Source organism: Myotis brandtii, unplaced genomic scaffold, assembly GCF_000412655.1.
Source record: "Myotis brandtii unplaced genomic scaffold, ASM41265v1 scaffold120, whole genome shotgun sequence".
Classification (NCBI taxonomy): domain Eukaryota; kingdom Metazoa; phylum Chordata; class Mammalia; order Chiroptera; family Vespertilionidae; genus Myotis; species Myotis brandtii.
This window is the reverse complement of record NW_005354174.1, coordinates 5,214,132-5,235,857: the sequence shown is the minus strand read 5'-3', so window position 1 is coordinate 5,235,857 and position 21,726 is coordinate 5,214,132. Positions and strand designations below refer to the sequence as shown.

General features: G+C 39.3%; 1 protein-coding gene across 10 annotated transcripts in view; it reads right to left on the bottom strand.

Annotated features, from left to right (window-relative positions):
- CEP95 (centrosomal protein 95kDa) overlaps window positions 1–21,726 on the bottom strand; it is a 31,123-nt gene that overhangs the window by 367 nt on the left and 9,030 nt on the right. For 3 of the 10 annotated variants that reach the window (XM_005858670.2, XM_014532323.1, XM_014532328.1), the window contains 14 exons: window positions 20,959–21,074; window positions 16,146–16,277; window positions 14,837–15,030; window positions 13,013–13,125; window positions 12,701–12,830; window positions 11,720–11,870; window positions 8,047–8,186; window positions 6,358–6,444; window positions 5,181–5,310; window positions 3,963–4,132; window positions 3,778–3,852; window positions 2,550–2,702; window positions 624–770; window positions 266–337 (listed from right to left, as the gene is read on the bottom strand). In XM_005858670.2, the coding sequence (XP_005858732.1) occupies window positions 266–337; window positions 624–770; window positions 2,550–2,702; window positions 3,778–3,852; window positions 3,963–4,132; window positions 5,181–5,310; window positions 6,358–6,444; window positions 8,047–8,186; window positions 11,720–11,870; window positions 12,701–12,830; window positions 13,013–13,125; window positions 14,837–15,030; window positions 16,146–16,277; window positions 20,959–21,074 (1,810 nt within the window). The remainder of the gene's footprint in view (window positions 1–265; window positions 338–623; window positions 771–2,549; window positions 2,703–3,777; window positions 3,853–3,962; window positions 4,133–5,180; window positions 5,311–6,357; window positions 6,445–8,046; window positions 8,187–11,719; window positions 11,871–12,700; window positions 12,831–13,012; window positions 13,126–14,836; window positions 15,031–16,145; window positions 16,278–20,958; window positions 21,075–21,726) is intronic. The other 7 variants (XM_014532321.1, XM_014532331.1, XM_014532335.1 and 4 more) reach the window with 5 other exon arrangements.

Genomic DNA, 21,726 nt, shown 5'->3' with positions numbered 1-21,726 from the left:
TGCTATTCAGAATATATAGCCAGGCCACCCTCGTCTATCTATTTTTATTCCCTTTCCAACTTCCAGCTGATCAAGCTCCTGCAATAATTTTAATAATTTAATAGATAGAGGCCTTAGTAGGTAAAGTTAAAATCACAGGATAAATGTTTTGGACCATAGATGAACCTTCTTACTAGTATTCTCTCTGTTCCCCTTAAGGTGTAATATATATTTTTTTTATTTCTTAAAAGTGTAAATAAATGATTTCTATCCTGTTAATCATTACCTGGGTCTGGGATTTTTCTCTGGCTTTGAGTTCTTGATGTTCCTGTGATATGGCTTCTGCCAGCAATGAAAACTGTTTACAGGGAAGAAAAAAAAAATCAAATACTTTATTTGTAGTCTAAATATAACAGTTCTATATTTTTATTTTAATAGAAATAGGGCAATATAGACCCTGTACTTTAGTTAAGCACTAGCTTATTTAATCTTAAATTTCAATCTTGAAAATGGGTTAGTCTAACCTGTACAGTCACAAGTTCTGAATTAATATGTAGAGTTACTGTTTAGCAGACTGAGCTGACTCTTGACAGGGTGGTCAGTACTAAGCGCATGAGAATGTAAGCAGGCAGCAGTAAGCCCACCTGGTCTTTATAGTAGTTCTCCATCGAGTGCAGTTCATTCTGGTGCTGTCTCTTTTGTTCATCTCGCTTTTCTTTGGCATAGTTTCTTAGGTCTCGTAATCTTTGCTTTTGAATTTGTAAGCCTTCTTCAAACAGTTTCTTAAATATCTGTCAGTTATTTAATCAGAAAAATTAAGTTATGCTGAACTTTTCATGGAGGAATATAATCATTTTACCCAAATAGAGGTATATACTCATTGTATTTCACACAGATTTTTAAAAAAATATATTTTTATTGATTTCAGAGAGGAAGAGGAGGTAGAGAGAGATAGAAACATAAATGATGAGAGAGAATCATGGATTGGCTGCCTCTTGCACACCTCCCACTGGGGATCAAGCCCTCAACCGAGATGTGCCCCTGCCCGGAATCAAACCCGGGACCCTTCAGTCCACAGGCTGACGCTCTATCCACTGAGCCAAACCAGCTAGGGCACAAATATTTTTTTAAGTAACAGATTTATTGAGACAATTCATATACCATAAAGTTCACCTTCTGAAGATGTATAATTCAGTAAGGTTTTATTATATTCATAGTTGTGCAACCATTAATTTCAGAACATTTTCATCACTACAAAAAGAAACCCTACTCCCCATTCTGCCCTCCCCAGGCAACCACTAATCTACTTTCTATGTCTACAGATTTGCCTATTTTGGGCATTTCATATAAATGGAATCATATACTATGTGACCTTTTGTATCTGGCTTCTTTCACTTAGCATGTCTTCAGGGTTCATCAAGATCATAGCATGTATCAATGTGTCACTCCTTTTTATTGCCAAAGTTTATTCTACTGTATGAATATCATATTCTGTTTATCCACTCATCAGCTGATAGCATTTGGGTTATTTCCTTTTTTTGGCTACTATAAATAGTGCTTCTGCAAACACTTGTATATAAGTTATCTTTGTGGATAGATACCTAGGAGTGAAATTGCTGAGTGATATGGTAGGTCTATGTTAACCTTTTGAGGAACCCCCGGCTGTTCCAAAGTCGTTGTACCATTTTATAGCCCCACCAGCACTGCATGAGGGTTCCAAGTTCACATCCTTGCCAACACTTGTCTTTTTTATTTCAGCCATCTTAGTGGGTGTGCTGGTATCTCAGTGTGGTTTTGATTTATATTTCTGTTTTGACTAATGATGTTTCAGCATCTTTTCCTGGAGCCCAAAGATTCTTTATTGCTTTCAGAAAAGATATCTAAAGCAGCCATGTATATAGGGCAAGAACTCCAAAGCAGAAACAAATGTTGTATCTACACTTGTGAATAACTGAGGGTGATGTTGATTAGCACGTAACAGGCCACAGGAAAACAAACTGTTCAACAGATTTGAATATGCCCACTTTTCCTCCATTGATTAATAAGAATTCTTGATCAAGAACTGGTTCTTAGAGCCATGTATGCACTAGCCAGCCATATTACCTTACTCAAGTCACTTAACCTCTCAAAGCCTTAGTAGTATCTTCTAGAGCATTTCAGCTTGATTTGGATGAGACAGCAAATACTTTGTGGAAACATCTCAAAGCATATCTGCCCTATGTCTTTTCCTGATTTTATGTACAAACCTAGGTCATCTAATCACATCTTAAGTTCCTGTCTTTGATAATATGCCCCCAAACCCCTAAGGCCATTTTATGGGAGAAGTACCTGTGTGCACAAGGTCAAAGGGAATTTGGATGAGGGCAGTGGAGACTGAGAAGAGACTGGGATGTACTATGGGGTAATAATATGAGGTATGGTCAAGTCTGAACTCTCACAGCCAGCATTTTAGGACTTGTATTTGAACTTTGGATTCAAACTGGGACAAGAGTTACAAACAAAGACGGTGGTCCTGAAAGGTAACAGACAAAATTCACCTTAACAGGGTTAGCTAGAAAAGCCATACTTACCATTTCTTCTCGGGTCCTCATTCTCATCATTTTTGCACGCAACTGAACTCGATAATCATCATAATATTTTCGGGCTCGAACAATCTGCTGTCGACTTTCTTTTATTTTTGATTGGGTCAACTTCTGCCTATAAATGCAGTCCTTGAAGTCTTGCTGGGAAAGGGAGGGAAAGAGAAGTAAGGATAAGAGGAATACAGACTCCAGCATTCTCATCTGTCCCACTCCGCACCACAGTGTCTTCCAGCAGGCAGCCGGGTATGGAGGACCAGTGGCCTACTGCCTGGGCACAGAGTGTGAAAGACGTCTTCTAGCCTTTGGTGGTTCATCACTTCAGTCCTGAGAACCGCCTCAATGAGCCCCCTCCGCTGCAGAGAGGAGCAGAGACCTGGTGGAGCTGAGGATCCCATCTTCCCATTCCACACCCACATGCCAGCTTAGGAGCAGAAAAATGGCTCTCTTTCAAGCAAAATTTGAGTCACCAAGAGTATTTACATCAATACTAAGGAAATTAGGCAGTATCTTCTTACGAAGTAGTGAGGATGAAATGAGGTCATGTACATAAACCCTTTAACTAGGTGTTCAGGTATCTGCTTCTTTTCCCTCATATCAAAGTACCACATGCAGTTCCTCAGATGGCTTCCCCTTCTTTGGAAATGTCTGGGATTATGGTTCTCATTGCTTATCTCTACATTCAGCCAGTGGTTTTAAATCTTTCTCTGGCATATTGTCTCTGACCTCTGTCCTTTCCCTTCATTATACTCAACAGAGGATGATGTGCTGTGTACGATTCTCTATCCAAATTATAATGGAGGCTGGCAAACTACCTCATCTCTACCTGGGACCTGAGAAGATGGGAGTAGACTAAAGAACTAGTTACAACCACGTGGTACCTCTAAGGGGCCATGAAGGTAGGGACAGACCTGGGTTAAAATCTCCACCTTGCTCCTTACTGATTATGGTGGGATCCAGGGCAAGTTAACATCTCAAAGCCTTGGGTTTTTCATTTCATAGAAAATGTGTCCATCTTGTTACAATAAAGACTAAATGAAACTATATTAGAAAGCACCTAGCAACTTCCCCACTCATCAGTTTTGGTTCAAGCCCCAGATGCTTCCACAGGCAAGTGTTCAAAGTAACAATCTGTGGGGCTACTGCCCAGCTGGTACAAATAAAAGTAATTAATATAAGTTATAAATTCAAAGTTATACCCAACTTGCTCTTGACATACCAATCTCTTGTCATGTTCATATTCTTTCTTGACAAGTGCAGTAAGCAGGTCATGCCTTCTTAAGGCTTCTTCTATCTTTAAGTGAAACCAAAGGGAAGGAGGTTAATAATTCTGTTCACTAAATTTTCAGGGATAAGCTCTTTCCCTTTTTGGTTATATTCCTACACTTAAAATTGACAGCTTACTTCATCCTGGAGTTTCTTCTTTGATCGATCTTCTCTATATGCGTCTTTTTTGAGCTGTTCAATCTGTGCAATTTGCTGTTTCCACATTTTGCTTAGTGTTTGGCCAGAAACATGGAGAAATGGAAACTGCTCAAGCATCAGGGGCAGGAGACTGTGTTCATTTACTTTCACTGCAAGGTAAAAAGAAAAAAGGCTCAATCTGAGAGACTTGCTGACAGCTTTTAATAAGAACTCTCATCCCACCTTCCTGATAGATCAGTGGTTCTCAACCTTCTGGCCCTTTAAATACAGTTCCTCATGTTGTGACCCAACCATAAAATTATTTTCGTTGCTACTTCATAACTGTAGTGTTGCTACTGTTATGAATCGTAATGTAATTATCTGATATGCAGGATGGTCTTAGGCGACCCCTGTGAAAGGGTCTTTTGACCGCCAAAGGGGTCGCGACCCACAGGTTGAGAACCACTGTGATAGATCAAAGCTTACCTAAGTGATGTGGTTCAGATCCTGAAAAGAACAATTCTAAAAGTATGTTATTACTTTTGCATCCCTTCTTTGATCAGAGTAAACCAACTACTAGTACGAATGAAAATAAGCTCAACAGATCTGATTGATGACAAGCTGGTCTTGTGAAGTCCATCCTAACTGCTCAGCTGACTCGGCTGCCTTGGGTGGATGCTCTGTGTGTGGTCACACAGACTCCTCAGCCCTACTGGGAGGCAAAGAGTGTGTCTGATGGGATGTAGTTAGGCCAGCCGTCTTTGAAACCGCACCTTGGCATTTCATATGACCTCATTTTCCTTGTAACAGAACTCTAGCACTCACTGGCACCAACTGTCAATATAACAGGAGCTGGACAGGCCATCTGCTTGCTTTGGCGCATCCCTCTGATTCTACCAACTTCCCAGAAACAAAGAAAAGGCAGCCAGGATGAATGAGCAGAATAACGCTAAAGCCGGAGCAGCAGGTAGTGAGTGGCCCTAGTATTCCTTAGGGTGGCTTATATCCTGGCACCAAAGATATTATTGAAGAGTTTTAAATAAATGCCTTATTGAAGAGTTTTATCTCTTTACAGAAATCTAGCGCATGGCAGTGATAAAAGAGGAAACTTTCTCCAACTAACTTGTGGATGTCAGTTTTCGGTGAGTGTCCTTGAGATGTAGCACACACTTTTAAAGGATGCCAGTGTTCCACAAAGTACAATTTTGTGGTTCTTACTTGGAACTACTTTATTTGCTTTTGGCAAGCCACCTCTTGGACTTGGAGTTATGGTGTTTCTAGAGTAAATCTTCCAGGGTTGACTGTGTTTTGGAGTTCTTTTATGACCAGCTTCTCTGTATATTTTTTCCTTAAAAGCAGATACAAAACAGAATAGAAATAAGACAGAAGTCTAATAACTTGTTAATACATCATCTTAAATATTACATATTGACAAAAATAGCTAACTAATCTTGAGCCAAACCATTTTACTTTAGATTTCTAAAATCTGCTTAGTATTTATCTACTCTAAGTATAAAGAATCTTTTGACTTCCAGCATCCTCTGGAATTTGAAAAAGGACTGAATTTTTTTAAAATTTCATAGTCGCCATATTCCCACACACTAAATACAACTAATAATGTTTTGATGTACTTATTTCTTTTTAAATCTACATGGAAAAAGTTGTCAAAGTTCCCAATGTTTAGTTGTAACCATATTGTATTTTATATCCTGTTTTATTTATTGAACATTTTAGCATAAGCATTTTTTCCATGCTTTCAGTTTCTATAACCATCCTTTTGAAAGGCAATGGAAACTGATGCTTTGGGTTTCTTCCCACCAGGTATATAACAACTGAGATTTCCTGTCTTTTCTTACATCCCTTTAACTTGTCAGCCAGGACCCGTGGTCGGCAAACTGCGGCTCGTGAGCCACAAGCGGCTCTTTGGCCCCTTGAGTGTGGCTCTTCCTAAGCCTTAGGAGTACCCTAATTAAGTTAATAACAGTGTACCTACCTATATAGTTTAAGTTTAAAAAAAAATCTGGCTCTCAAAAGAAATTTCAATCGTTGTACTGTTGCTATTTGGCTCTGTTGACTAATGAGTTTGCCGACCACTGGCCTAGACTATCTATTAGAACTTTGGTGAACTGCTAAGCAATAGAACCCCTTAAAAACTGAGGGAAGTTTTAGGCAGGAAGGAAAAATGCTCGTGTTCTCTGGTACCATGTCTTGCTACATTCAGCAACTTGGATACCCTATAAATAAGAGAAAAATCCCACATCATGAAATGAAATCCTGTCTTTTTCTAAGGAGCGAATGCCCTGCTGATTCTTTTTTCATATTAAAAAGTTCATTTCTCTGTACTTTCCACTGATCTGATCAAATGGCATTTATTACAGTAGAGACTTTTACCCACTGTTTCCTCCTCATTTGTTTCTGGAGGTCCAATATTCTCTTGAACTTTATTTCTTCTTAGTTCCCTTTCAAATGCCTCAGTTAGTGCCTACAACAGGAAAAGGCCATATGACATTTAGTTATAAAAAAACATACAAATGAAAATGAAGGAAGAAAATTCATCCAAGATCCTGCCATTGTATTCACTTCTTTAAAAAGTTCTTTTCATTATCTATATCACAAATATACATTATTTAATAGACATGTACTTGAGACATAAAATGAAATTCTACATAATGTATTTTTTTGTTCTAATAGTTCTTGAAATTATGTTGATACTCCCTTGAGTGGAATTTACATGTTGAATTGAAGTTACATGCTATTGTAACTCATCTATATATCTAAATACATAAAAGCCTAAGCCAGCGGTCGCCATCAGTGGTCCATGAGGTCCGAAAGGTTGGCGACCACTGGCCTAAATGACCGTTATGACTGGACGGTAGCTATGATGTGCACTGACCACCAGGGGGTAGACGCTCAATGCAGGAGCTGCCCCCTGGTGGTCAGTGCCAACCTCCCCCGGCTGGCCGGTCCCCACTGGGACTGAGCAAGACAGCCCCGATCGTCGGCCAGGCTGAGGGACCCCCGCCCCGCCCCCCGTGCACGAATTCGTGCACCGGGCCTCTAGTGTGAATTATAAAATACTAGAGGCCCGGTGCACAAAATTCATGCATGGATTCGGTCCCTAGGCCTGGCCAGCGATCAAAGCGTGAGCTTCTGGCGTGGAAGGGCAGGTCCCCGCTGACCTCTGGGTCCTGGGCAAAACCTGGGCCCTGGGCCTCCATGTGCCCTTCTCTGCCTTAGTCACAGCATCCAAGTCCCCATGGGGTGGGCAGCACACTCTCTCCCAGCTGGCCTTGCAGACTGGCTCCTGCGCAAACCCACGAGGAGCCCGACGGGCCCCTGCGGTCCTGGTGGCTATGGCCCAGCTCACCCGAAAGAGGCCGTGCGGGTGTGGGACGTGAGAGTGAGAGTGAGCTCGGTGAACATCCCACATTCTTACTGCACCTCTGTACCCAGGTAGCCTGCGAGAGGTCGCAGTGGGTCGCCAACTCCCACCATTTTCCACGCTGTCCCCTGGTGGTCAGTGCACATCATAGCAAACGGTCAAACTCCCGGTAGAATGACTGCCCAAGGGGACAATTTGCATATTAGGCTTTCATTATATAGGAAACTATAGAAAACAACTTAAGTGTTCTAAATTTATATTACATTTCAAAATCCCTACTCCATCGCAGAAAGTCTTCCTTGGTAATCATACATTCTCCTTGTTGAATCCTAACCACCTCCTCTCATTCCTGTCTTGGTTACTTTCATCCTATCTGTACCTCAAATGGCCTGTCACATTTAATCTACCTCAAATTCCGTTAATCTCTAAAGGTCTCTCTGAAACTATCAATCCTTACTGACCTACTCTTTCTTAATTTCCTTCAGTACTGGTCTATATCTGACAAGGTTAGTCTTCTTAAAATTTTGTGAGTACAAGTTTTATGCTCCCTAATATGGGACATAAAAGCCATGTCACATAATTTCCTATCATCTACTTAGCTCAAGAATATTAAATGCATTTTAGCCTTTAATCACTGTAGCATTTGGCTGAGGGTAAATGGTACTGCCTGCTGTCCAATGGTAGTCAAGAGATGGAATGTACCTTAGCTTGGAATCGGCGGATATCTGTTTCTTTTGGCTTTCTCTGCTTTTTTCTTTCCATATGGAACTGTTTGTTTTTGTTAACTGGAGATGGAGAGAGCGAATGAGATCTGTAGGGTGGCTTTCTAGGCGTGGCAAGTCCTACAACACAGAAGAGACATATACCATTAGTTCCTGACAACCAGAAATGTTAAATAAGAGACCAAATAGTTAATTTTCACCAAATCCAAAGGGAGTGGCCGTGACTGCTAAATGTACTCTAAATGGACTCTCTCCTATGACTAATTTATATTTGTATCTTTAATCCTACCAAATAAACAGACAACTGCACATAAATGTGCACTGTCTCAAAGTACTTAGGTTCTATACTCAACTTGGGGTTGAACATGGAGCAAAATGTGGGATGCCAGCTGTACACAAAAGCCGATAAAGTGCTCTTAGTGGTAGAGGAAGAAAGAAATGTTTGGCCATCTGAGTTATGTCTGCGATCCTTTTACTTACCCAAATCTTATCCTTATAAAGCAGTGCGCTTATCAGCAAAAGTTAACATATTTTAGCTTTTTCTAAGCAGTCCTGGCATTTCCTACTTAGCCATCTAGCCATCCTAATTCCACACTACCTATAATCTAACAAATCACTTTTCACAAACTGTTTTATGTTCCATTGTTTATAGCTGTGCTTGGACATCTAACAGTTGTGAAGAGGGGGACTCTGTGCCTTTTTGGAAAAGTGGAATAATTCAATATAGTTCTAAGGTCAAGGAAATTAGTTTAATATCTTTCTAAATAAAATTTCCCAGAGAAATCAAAATTCCCTGAGCTTTTATTTTTCCTTTCACTCTTATTTCAAATCTTCTTAATTCATTTCGAATTCTGAGATATTAAGAAAAACTGAATTGCACAATCTATTTAAAATGATACTTTTAGGACATTTTACTACAGCCATAATGTAGTATTCTTTAGAAACTGAACATCTAGCTAAAATAACATTTTAACTTATAATGTTTTGAAAACTGACTACCATATGGATGTGTATAGTAAGAGAACATGTAGGTTAGTGGGTTAGGGTTCTAGAGATTACCTGAGCCAAGTGTAAAGGAAGAGATACAATAATCACGAGAAGGAAAAAATATTCTTGGAGTAAAAAAAAACACACACACACCAAAAAACAACAACTGAAAATGTTCAGGAAGTTTTAGATGAAAAGTACTGTTTCTAGAGAAAAAAGGATGGTCAAAGTAGATGGAAAACATGCAGAATTCTAGTTGGTGGAAGACAAGATAATTACTTGAATTTGAACAAACAGTAGGAAGTATCTGCAAAAATGTGGCAAACTGGAAACTGTCATGCATTGCTGAGCTGAATATAAACTGGTGCAATCACTTTGGAGGGGAATCTGGTAATGGTGCAAAAGTGTAAACCCCATGATCCAGTAATTCTAATAGATGTAGATCCTAGAGAAACTTGTTAAGGTTGTTCATAGCAGAACTGTTTGTAGTTATGGAAACAATCCACAAGTCCTACAATAGGGGAAATGGTGAGAAATATATACACAAACCCAAATGGGATAAATTGTATGACCTTAGTTACGTAATAGTTAAAATGAATTAACTGAATGTATAAGTATCAACATTGATTTCCAACACAATGTTAACCAAAAAGGCAAGTTTCCAAATAATATATACAGTATCTATGTAAACTGTTTTAAAAAAATAAAACACTAACATATTTAGACAGGTAACACAGGCTATTAAAGTATAAACACAGGGTTAAAAGGGTTCCTGTTCAATATGGCAGTATAGGAGTGACTTCAGCATCATTGTGGAGTAGGAAGACCCCTATGTATCTACCCTTAAATTTACAACTAATCAGACATCTATAACCCAACAAAGGTTCTGTTCAACACTGCCATGCCTGAGAGATCCACACATTGGTACATCTGAAGGTGGGTGTATTAGATAGAATGTATAGGGGAGGGAGGGTGGGGGTAAGGACAAGGATGATGCCTGCAGATGCAGTTCCCCCGATGCTGTGGCTAGACCCATGGCTCCAGCTAACACAACAGTGGTGGCAGTGGTGTAGTAGGGGTGCAGCCCACACATTACAGCCTGGCAGAGGGTAAGAGGGGCAGAAGCAGTGTCTGTACCTGAGAATCCGCTCCCTCCCCCGACTGCAGTGGGCCGTGTAACAGCAGTGGAGACATGTCTACAGCCTCTTGGCTACAGCACAGTGGTGCTAAGCAGCCACAGGGAACCAGGTAGCAGTGTAGCAGGCTTGAAAACCCAGCCTATCCCCTCATGTCACATCTCCCCACCATGATGGTGATGTCTGGAGATCCAGGTGACTAAGACACAGCAGGGACACACACACAGTCACCCAGGTGGAGACTCCTACAACCACACACCCCCACAAACCACAACCCCAGAGGGTGCAAAGTAGCGCACCTAAGAGAAAACAAGAACTTGTGCTATAGCACCACCTACTGGGGGGAAAAAGAAAGATCTAATTATCAACCTGCTGAATTGTTAAAATTAAGACTGTACCTAAATAAAGGTGTTCACTACTTCAAATATGCCAGCAGAGGAATAACCCATCAAATACCATGAATAACCAAGGTCACAGGTAGCAGAAAGAAAATGGCAATTCTCCAGAAACCACAATCAAAGTGATGGAACACTGTCATTTAAATGATGAGAGAGTTCAAGACAGTGTGGGTGCTGAGGACTTGGGGCCACAGTGCTGGGGGCTGGTTTGTTTGCTACTTTCACACATGTAGTAATGTAAAAGATATCTATACCTCCACGTGAAAAGTAGTAGTATTACAACAGTCAAGACATGCAAACAACCTATCTTAAGTGTCCACTGACAGATAAATGGATGAGGAATGCATATAAATGCAATGCAATATTATTCAACCATAAAAAAGAAGGAAATCCTGCCATTGTGGCAACATAGATGGGCATTGAGGGCATTATGCTGAATGAAATATGTCAGACAAAAAAGATAAATGCTGTATTTTCTCACTTGTATGTAGAACCTAAAAAAACCCCACTCAGATACGGAGAACAGATTTGCAGGTGACAAAGGTGGGGGGGGGGGTTAGGAGTGGGCGAAATGTGTGGAGGTGAACAAAAAGTACAAACTTCCTGTTATAAGTTCTGTGTTGTAATGTTCTTCATGGAGACTTTAGTTAAAAATACTGTATTGCATATTTGAAAGTTGCTAAGAGATTAGATCTTAAAGGTTATATGTTAACTAAACTTGTGGAAATCATTTTGCAGTATATACACATATCAAATCATCAAGATGTACACCTTAAATTAATACAATGACATATGTCAATTATATCTCAATAAAACTGGAAAGAAAAAATAAAAACAGGAATAAGAAAAAAATATGCCAATTTTGAGAGTGGTTTCTTTGAGGGAAGGAAAAAGAATTGACTATGGGAAGGACAGATAAGGTATTTAGATTCTTACTTCAATGCAGAGGTGTAAAGTATAACTATTAACATCTGCTACTTCTAGATGGTGAAGATACAGGTATTTGATATTATTTTTTATCCTTTTTATATTTATGAACTATTTAAAATGAGAAAGCCAGTCATTATAAACCCATAGAAGCGCCTATGTGGTTCCGTAGCCTGTCCTCATCCTGCCCCTCTGGGATAGGTACCTGGCTTTCGCTTCTTTGGCCCACACTCCATGATGCCGTCACTGTGCTGGGACAGTGTCTCAAAATTTCCACTCTTCACTTCTTCATTTCCATTATCTTCTTTGTGGTGAGTGTTTTCTTTAATTCGATCACCCAGGGCACTTTTTAACATCTACCAATGAAATTCAACATCTTTTCATTGATTTTAGCAGAAAGTAAGTTGGAAGGACAGGACAAACGCAACCTTTAGAAAGCTTCCCCTAATAATCAGGCACTAATAAATAACAAGTTTTCAGATGTTTATGCATGTTTAACTTCTAAAGAGTGTATACCAGTGCTTTGGACTATTCAGTTTCAATAAACTTTGGAGTAATTCAATAAGGATTTAATACATTTATTCAATGATACCCCCAAACTATTATACTGTATTTTGTGAGAATCAGAGATCCATAAATTTTATTGACAAAAGGAAACTATATTACAGATGTATCAAAAGATAAATGATTTAGCTCAGCCAGTATGGCTCAGTGGTTGAGTGTGGAGCTATGAACCAGGTCATGCATGGTTCAATTCCTGATCAGGGCGCATGCCCAGGTTGTGGGCTGGATCCCCATTGGGGGGGGCGTGCAGGAGGCAGCCAATCAATGGTTCTCTCTCATCACTGATGTTTCTCTCTCTTTCCCTCTCCCTTCCTCTCTGACATCAATACAAATGTATTTAAAAACAAAAAAGATAAATGATTTCATGTAATTACTTACGTTAAGTGATTCGTTTTCATCAGAATTCAATAAAAATTTGGGTAAATCTGTACCAAATTTGGTTATATCATGAAAGGCTAGATTGTTTTTCATCCTATGTTCTGTCTTATTTACGAACATTTTCACAGCAACTAAAACACAAGTAACTTTCCAGCTTTTTAGCTTAGCTTTCACTTTCAATTATAAAATGACTTAAATGCTCACCAACTATGGCAATATCAATATAGATAAAAACAAGACTTGCCCAATCTAGTTCAGAGAGCCGTTGAGAGAGTTTCTCTGATACTGCATGTAATTCTTGTCCTGTTAACCTATCTTCTGGCTTCTGAGAGAAAGGTGAATCCCAGGATGAGACAGCAGCTTTGTTTCCATATCTGTAATAAAAATGACCATGGATATTTAGGTAGCCAAGTGTACATTACTTAGTTTAAAATAATTGTAATATGTGCTTTAACAAATATTTCATACCGGTCTTCACAGCTAAATTTGGAGAGTATAGCCCTAACTTCAAATCCCTTTACCAGATTGTAAACAATGAAGCCTGCAGTAATGTTACCTTTTTCCTTTAGGAAGCTTCCTTGTCCTAGGGCTTTGGACTTGAGTTGGATATGTTTCCTGTTTGTTATCTTCAGGCAACTTGGAAGTTAAGAAAACTCTATTATCTGGTTCCTATTAAAAACAAAAGAGAGTTGATTTGAAAAACTATAAAGAAGACACACAAAAATAACATTTTGAGTGTGAGGGAAGGGGAGGATCTATTTCACAAAGCTAGGTCCCTTTATTCTCCATGTTTTGCTTTTTTTAAAAAATAGAGAATTTGCCAAATACACTATGGATCCTCAATACTAAAAGAATGGAGCAATGTCTGTAAACTTGTACTCAGAGAAAAAGTGTGGCTCAGGGTGCCATTCAACTATAAAGGCAGGTGAGGTATTCGCAAATATGAAAATTCAGGGATTATGGCTAAACCTGAACAATGAAAAATGATCAAATCACAAGTGGAAAGTATTAAAGTCATTATCTTTCATATCAAGAAGTCAATATAAATTGTCCAAAATTGAAACAGTTAAAGACAAAACCTCTTAAAATATGAATATAAATTCCTAATATTTTAACGAGTTATTTCTTAACTTCAGAGGGAATCTTCTGGAAAATATTTCTTGCGGTAAAGGAATATTTGATATTTAACAATGTTTTTAGTTTCACTTCAGTATCTTTTTCTTCTATTGAAGTTAAATTTAATATTTTTTAGTAAATAACTATAATATTTTAAAAATATTATACTTTAAAAAATATTTTAAAAAGAGTTAGAAACATTGATGAGAGAGAAACATCGATCAGCTGCCTCCTGCACACTCCCTACTGGGGATGTGCCCGCAACCAAGGTACATGCCCTTGACTGGAATCGAACCTGGGACCCTTGAGTCCGCAGGCCGACGCTCTATCCACTGAGCCAAACCAGTTAGGGCTAAAAAACTTTTTAATTGAAGTTTAAGTGTCCCGCTCAACTGCCACTCAGGTCAAGAAATGGAGTATTACCAGCAACTCATAAGTCCTTTCACCACCACCCACAAGCCTCTTCCAAATGCAATCATTGTGCTATGATTCCTTTTTGCTCTCTTTTCTTTCATCCACCCTCCTCTCTGAATAGATACATAGAATGTTTAAAATGATGGTCACCTAATGCTAATGATGGTCATTTTGTCTCTGTACTTTTTCTGTATTGTTTGACTTTTTCAAAATGAGAATATATCATTATTTATAAATTTACTCTTTGCATATACTTACCTGTTCTTATTTCTAGGAAGATAAAGGACAGGTTAACTCTTATGAAGAATTTTTTTTTTTTAAAGAATAAGAGTGGAAGCAAATAGGCCACGATATTAATAGTAGTTCATGCTGGATAAAAGGACTATGGATAAAAGGTTTTTTTCACACCTTTTATACTTTTAAACATTTTAATTTACTTAATCAGGGACATACAATGTGGGTTCTGAAGCCAGAATACCTGAATTCAAATCCTGGCTCTACAATTGCTGTGTGACCTGGGACAAGATACTAAACCTCTATCAGCTTCCCCATGGGAAATGAAAATAGTATCTACTCCCAGAGCTGTGTTGAGAAGAGTAAATTATTCACTATTTGTAAAGTACCTAGAACAGTGCCTGGTACAAAGTAAACGTGTTGGCTCTTATTATTTCCCTTTTTATACATTCATCCTGCCCCTATATTCCTAAAGTAAGACCATTAGGAATATGCAGAGGTAAAGTTTAAGAAGTACAGTGCTCTGATTAGTGTAATATCCTTGACTACTATTCTAGCAGAGACTTCTTTAAATCTATAGACATCTAACCAATTGAAAGCAAGCTTTTCTACTTACCACAAAAAAGTCTGTGCCCTCTCCAGTAGAATTCATGGCAGGGGAGCAATGACTTGAATGCAAGTATTCTTTTCCTATGGGATAGGGTGCTCGAGGCTCTGAAGGCTGATAAGGTGGATGTAAAGGAATAGCTGATCGGATAGGCTCCCCTAGCTTCCTAGCACTTGGAGTCATTTCCACAGAAGGAATTTCTGCTAGTTGGATGAATTTAAGTGGACGTTAAAATGAAACTCTAAGAAATAAATCATCTTATATACACATATACCTATGTAAACATATTCATAATACTACTTAGAAATATATTTTAACTTGATTTTTTTTAAAAAGCACACAAAAAAACAAATCAGGGACTCATCCTCAGTAAACAAGTAGGGATCTAATTAAATTAGGAAGAATATAAATTATCATAAAAGTTTCCTGAAAAGTTATTTAAAAGCAATGAAAAACTTACTAAAAACCCTAAATAGCTTGAAGAATAATTATATAAATTATGGTTGTCCACATGTTATAAAGGCAGTCATTAACAATGGCTTTATGCAATGGTTCTCAACCTTCCTAATGCCGCGACCCTTTAATACAGTTCCTCATGTTGTGGTGACCCTCAACCATAAATTTTTTTTTTTAATTTTTAATTTAATTTTATTGAAAGAAAATATGATAAAGATCCTTATCCTTGGGTCAGACTCATGAATAATTGTGTGGCTTGAAATAATACATACATATTATTAAAATCTACCTAATTTGAATATTTTTTAAAAATCTTACATATTATTTATTCTTTTTTATGTATAATATCTTTTTTTTGACTTTTTTATTGCTTAAAATATTACAAGGAGTAGTACATTTGTCTCCTTTTTCCCCGCTTGGCCTTCCCTCAGCCTCCCCTACCCCCCAGTGTCTTGTGTCCATTGGTTATTCATATTTGTATGCATACAAGTCCTTCGGTTGATCTCTTACCCCGCCAACCCTCCCTAGGCTTCCCACTGTAGTTTGACAGTCTGTTCAATGCTGCTCTGCCTTTGTATATCAGTTTATAATGGTCTTTATTATCCATAAATGAGTGAGATCATGTGGTATTTTTCTTGGCTTCCCAGGGGCCGTTGCAGCCTCACAGGGGCCGTCTCAACCTCACCGGGGCCGTCTCACCAGGCCTCTAATTTACAAATAAGATCATGTAAAACCCAAAAGAACTGCATAAAGTATAGAGCAACAAAAGTAAAAGGGCTAATAGCAACAGCATTGTCCCAGGAACTAATTATTATCTCCAACTCACAGAAATTGTCCAAGAATTAATAACATTACTACTCACTGTCTTTAGGAAAGGATGTCTTACTCTTGGACAAAAAACTGGGTGAGAGAGGGTTCAACACTTCTTCACGTGACTTAGAACATGGTACAATTGAGGACTGTTCAGAATGCATTTTGTTAGGATCTTGGGTACCTAGAAAATATTAAAGGTAAATTTTTAAAATTGTGAATGTCATACTGAAACAAGCATTTTGTACCCAGAAGATAAAAAAATCACAGGAATGACATAATCATAGAACCATGTTGGTGTGATTGCTCAAAATAACAATTACTTTTTTTAAAAATTAAATCTTTATTGTTCAGATTATTACACTGGTTCCTCTTTTTTCCCACCATAACTCCCCTCCACCCAGTTCCCACCCCACCCTCCGCCCTCACTCCCCACCCACTGTCCTCATCCATAGGTGCATGATTATTGTCCAATCTCTTCCTGCACCCCCCACACCCCTTTCCCCCCCAAGAATAGTCAGTCCATTCCCTTTCTATGTCCCTGATTCTATTATAATCACCAGTTCATACTGTTAATCAGATTATTTATTCACTTGATTTTTAGATTCACTTGTTGATAGATGTGTATTTGTTGTTCATAATTTGTATCTTTACCTTTTTCTTCTTCTTCCTCTTCTTAAAGGATACCTTTCAGCATTTCATATAATACTGGTTTGGTGGTGATGAACTCCTTTAGCTTTTCCTTATCTGTGAAGCTCTTTATCTGACCTTCAATTCTGAATGATAGCTTTGCTGGATAAAGTAATCTTGGTTGTAGGTTCTTGCTATTCATCACTTTGAATATTTCTTGCCACTCCCTTCTGGCCTGCAAAGTTTCTGTTGAGAAATCAGCTGACAGTCGTATGGGTACTCCCTTATAGGTAACTGACTTTTTTTCTCTTGCTGCTTTTAAGATTCTCTCTTTGTCTTTTGCTCTTGGCATTTTAATTATGATGTGTCTTGGTGTGGTCCTCTTTGGATTCCTTTTGTTTGGGGTTCTCTGCGCTTCCTGGACTTGTAAGTCTATTTCTTTCACCAGGTAGGGGAAGTTTTCTGTCATTATTTCTTCAAATAGGTTTTCAATATCTTGCTCTCTCTCTTCTTCTGGCACCCCTATAATTCGGATGTTGGTACGCTTGAAGCTGTCCCAGAGGCTCCTTACACTATCTTCGTATTTTTGGATTCTTTTTTCATTTTGCTTTTCCGGTTGGGTGTTTTTTGCTTCTTCGTATTTCAAATCTTTGACTTGATTCTTGCGCTCCTCTGGTCTGCTATTGGGTGTCTGTATAATATTCTTTATTTCAGTCAGTGTATGCTTAATTTCTAGTTGGTCCTTTATCACAACATCGAGGGTCTCACTAGATTTCTTAAGGATCTCAATACATTTATCGGCGGTTTCCATAAAATTCTTGAAAAATCTTAGAACCGTGGTTTTGAACTCTATATCCAGTCGTTTGCTGTCCTCCATTTCTGTCATTTGTGACCTGTTTCTTTGTCTTCGCATTTTGTCTGCTTCCCTGTGTTGGTAGAGTGGTTTTGTGTGCTAGGTGTCCTACAGGGCCCAGTGGCTCAGCCTCCCCAGTTACCTGAGGTGGACACTCTTGGTGCACCCCCTTGTGGGCTTTGTGCACAGTCTTGTTGTAGTTATGCCTTGATTGTTTTAGGTGTCACTGGGAGGAATTGACCTCCAGGCCAATTGGCAGTGAGAATCAGCTGTGTCTGCAGTGGGAGAACTTCTGTGCTTGTGTCTACGGTGGGAGAACTTCTGTGCTGGAGACACCCTTATGGGGCAAGACTTGCTTCAGTGGGGCTTTGGTGCTCACTGAGTCTGCCCCCTGAGTGTGTCCCTTATAGATCTGAGGAGTTGTAATTGGATGGTCCCACTCTGACCACTGGGTACACTGGCTCTTGGATCTAAGGAGGTGCTAATCTAGCCTTTGCCTGAGGCTACCCAGCAGAAGCAGCTGTGCAAGTTGCCCTGGGGCCTTGGAGCAGCTGCAGTTTGTTAAGTTATTTTCAGATTACAAAAGCCTCCGTGGCGGGGCGGGGTCCCAGGGGATCAATAGGGCGGGCCGAGCGAGCCAGCAGTATGGCTGCTCTCAGTCCTGCCTTCAGAGGTCCTGGCAATCGCCACGAGCGCCTCCGAGAGAAAGCTGCCCTCGAGTTCCAACCGATGCCAGACAGTCCCGTTTCTCCCGTATGAATCTGGTTCCCCAGAGATTCGCCGGGAACTGGAGCTCAGAGCCTGAGACTCCCTCCCGATTGAAAAAGACAATCGTGTCCTCAGCCGCCAGCCCTCTCCGCATGCACCTCCGCACCTTTGTATTTACTTCAGCACTGCACCTCCTCTGAGTCTCGGTATGTTTTTCTCTTTCCTTCTAGTTGTAGAATTCCACTCAGCTAGCCTTCCTGTGGTTCTGGATGATGTCCGTTATGTCTTTTAGTTGTATTTTTGAAGTGGTTGTGCGAGGCAGCAATCTCCAGTGTTTACCTATGCCGCCATCTTGGTTTCTCCCCCAAAATAACGATTACTTTTAATGACTATCAGATAGCAGATGTAGTTCTGTAGCCCAGAATTATATATACAACTTGAAAGGTAAGTTTTACACAGTGTTTCATTAGTTTGCTTTAGAAAAATATATGCTAGAGTTATAGAAAGGCTGACTGTTGTGTAGGTATAGCTCTGAGCTAGGAGTCTTGGCTGATACCATAATCAAAGATTTATAGATCAAGCAAATTATCCACTTTGCTCCTTTATAAATCTACCATACACAAACTTTGCATAAATGAAGTGGATTCATGACTTCTCCTCTCTTGACTTTTTAATCCCTTTTTCAATTTTTATTTTTAAAATTACTTAAATTTTTAATGTTGACACTATTATAGTTATCTCCTTTCCCCCCTTATTTGTTCTACTTATTTATGCATTCATTGGCTGATCCATGTATGTGCCCTGACTGGGATTGAAGCCAAAACCTTGGTTCCAAGTTACTGAGCTACCCGGCCAGGGTCTCTGTGCATTTAAAATATATATATATATTTTTATTGATTTCAGAGAGGGAGAAACATCAATGATGAGAATCATTGATTGGCTGCCTCTTGCACGCCCCTCACTGGGGATCGAGCCCCGCCACCTGGGCATGTCCCCTTGACCAGAAATGAACCCAGGACCCTTCAGTCTGTAGGGTGACGCTCTACTCACTGAGCCAAACTGGCTAGAGCTGTGCATTTTTTAAAAATATACTTTTAAAATTAATTTCAGAGAGAAAGGGAGAGAGAGAAACACCAATGATGAGAATCATTGATTGGCTACCTCCTGCATGCCCACACTTGGGATCGAGCCCGCACCTGGGCATGTGCCCTTGACCAGAATCAAACCTGGGACCCTTTAGTTCACAGGCTGATGCTCTATCCACACTGAACCAAACCAACTAGGGCAGCTGTGCATTTTTTAATTGGAATTTTTTTGTTGTTAAGTTGTAGTAGTTCTTTGTATATTTTGAATTTTTTTGTTAATCCTCACCTGAGGATATATTTCCATTGATTTTTAGGGAGAGTGGAAGAGATAGGGAAAGACAAAGAGAAACATCCGATGTGAAAGACACACATTGATTGGTTGCCTTCTGCATGTTAACGTGATGTTAAAGTTTCTTATACTATAACTGTATTACTGTCTATGTCTCCTTTTATGTCTGTCAATATTTGCTTTATATATTTAGATGCTCCTATGTTGGGTATGTAAATGTTTACAAGGATTATATCCCCTTGTTGGATTGATCCCTTTACCATTAAGAAATGTCCTTCTTTACTGAATGAATGTGATATGGCTACTGTTCTTGGAACTTACAGTTAATATAATAGAAAAACTCAAAGTTAATATGCAAAGTGAAAATGGCGTTACCACCAAGCCTGGCCAGTGTTGCGTAGTGGTTGAGCATCGACCTATGAACCTGGAGGTCATGGTTTGATTCCTGATCAGGGCACTTGCCCGGGTTGTGGGCTTGATCCCCAGTAGGGAGCATGCAAGAGGCAGACAATTAATGATTCTCTCTTATAATTTGTGTTTCTATCTCTCTCTCTCCCTATCCCTTCCTCTCTCTCTAAAATGAATAAAAACACATTAAAAAAAATTATAAAATGGTGTTACCAAAATAAGGTGGGGGCTATACTGAGGGTTAAAGAGCCTCAGAGCCTGAGGCAGGTCAGGGAGAGACTCAGTTTTGTATGGTGAGTTTTCCAGGAATAGAAAGGAAGAGCATCTCTGCAGAAGAAACAATATAATGTCAGAGAAGAGCAGGGCAATCAAGTGGACAGCACAGGGAATTGGGATGGGTGGAGGAGGGTAAGGAGAAAGGCTCAAAATGGGCCTGAAAGATATTCAGGTTTAATGTATATAAGCAGTAGATTGTAGGATATGTGTGGCCTGAAGCCTGAGAGAAAAACTGCCACTGGATGTACAGTCCTGTTGGTTGAAACCATGAAAAAAAAGAGTCACCCAGTTCAGGAAACTGTACTTAAGGGGTACCCTGAGTGTGACTAGATTGTTAAGCTGCATCTAGAATTCCATTCCCATGGCATCAAGTCCCACATATTACAGGACAAACTTGCATTCGCCTATTTGCCCATGTGCCTATGATTCCCACTTCATTAATTTCAGAGAACTGTTCATATTTAGTGGGTAATGGTGGTATTCAGGGATTTCAATTCTTAAGTCCAGTTAGGGCTCTCTCTATTCTCAACTTTAAACACTTCTAAATATAATTAGTTACATTTTAACAATTGTATGCTGAATAACAATAACTTATATTTAAAGTTTAACTACTCACCATTACTTCTTAGAGAAAAGGTGTGTGCTGTGTCTCCAAGTCTAATTATTTCACCAGTAGATTCTACTTCATCTCCAACCCAAGAGGGGTCCAAAGCCTCAGATGACCAGGAACACCTGAAAGAGTTCCCTTACTTACTCAGGGCCCAGCCTGACCATAGAGGGCCCCTCCCATGAGAACCCCAAGAGCTGCTTCAAGCAGTCTTGCCTGTGAGTATTCATTGCTTTACACAGAAAGAGAAAGACACTCCCTTCTATCACTTATCACTTCTTGATGTTTATCTGAGAATCAGATATTTAAAAGAAAGTAATATTATAATGTTCAACATCTAGTTAGCAGAAGTACAATCAAGCCTGTAATAATTATTTTCTCTATGAAAGTAGCACAAATTTTAAACTCTAATATTGGTCAGTGATATTGGTACACGAGGGTTCAGTAACCCAGCACTTTCATACTTTCATCCTGCTAGTGGGTGTATAATCAGTCATGACCTTTTGGGAAAGCAATTTAACAACTTTTGACAGCCTTGTAGCATTTATATTCTTTGACTCTGAATGCAACTTAGAGATATTGGGAGGGAAGGGGAAGAAAGAATAAACAAAGGTACAGATCACATTTAAAAAATATAAACACATGCCTGGGTTTCGGGCTCCATCCCTGGTTGGTGTGTGGGGGGCAGTCAATCAATGTTGCACTCTCACATCAATGTTTTTTTCCTCCCCCCCCCCCCCCCCCACCCAAACACACATTCTTTAAAAAAAATAAATA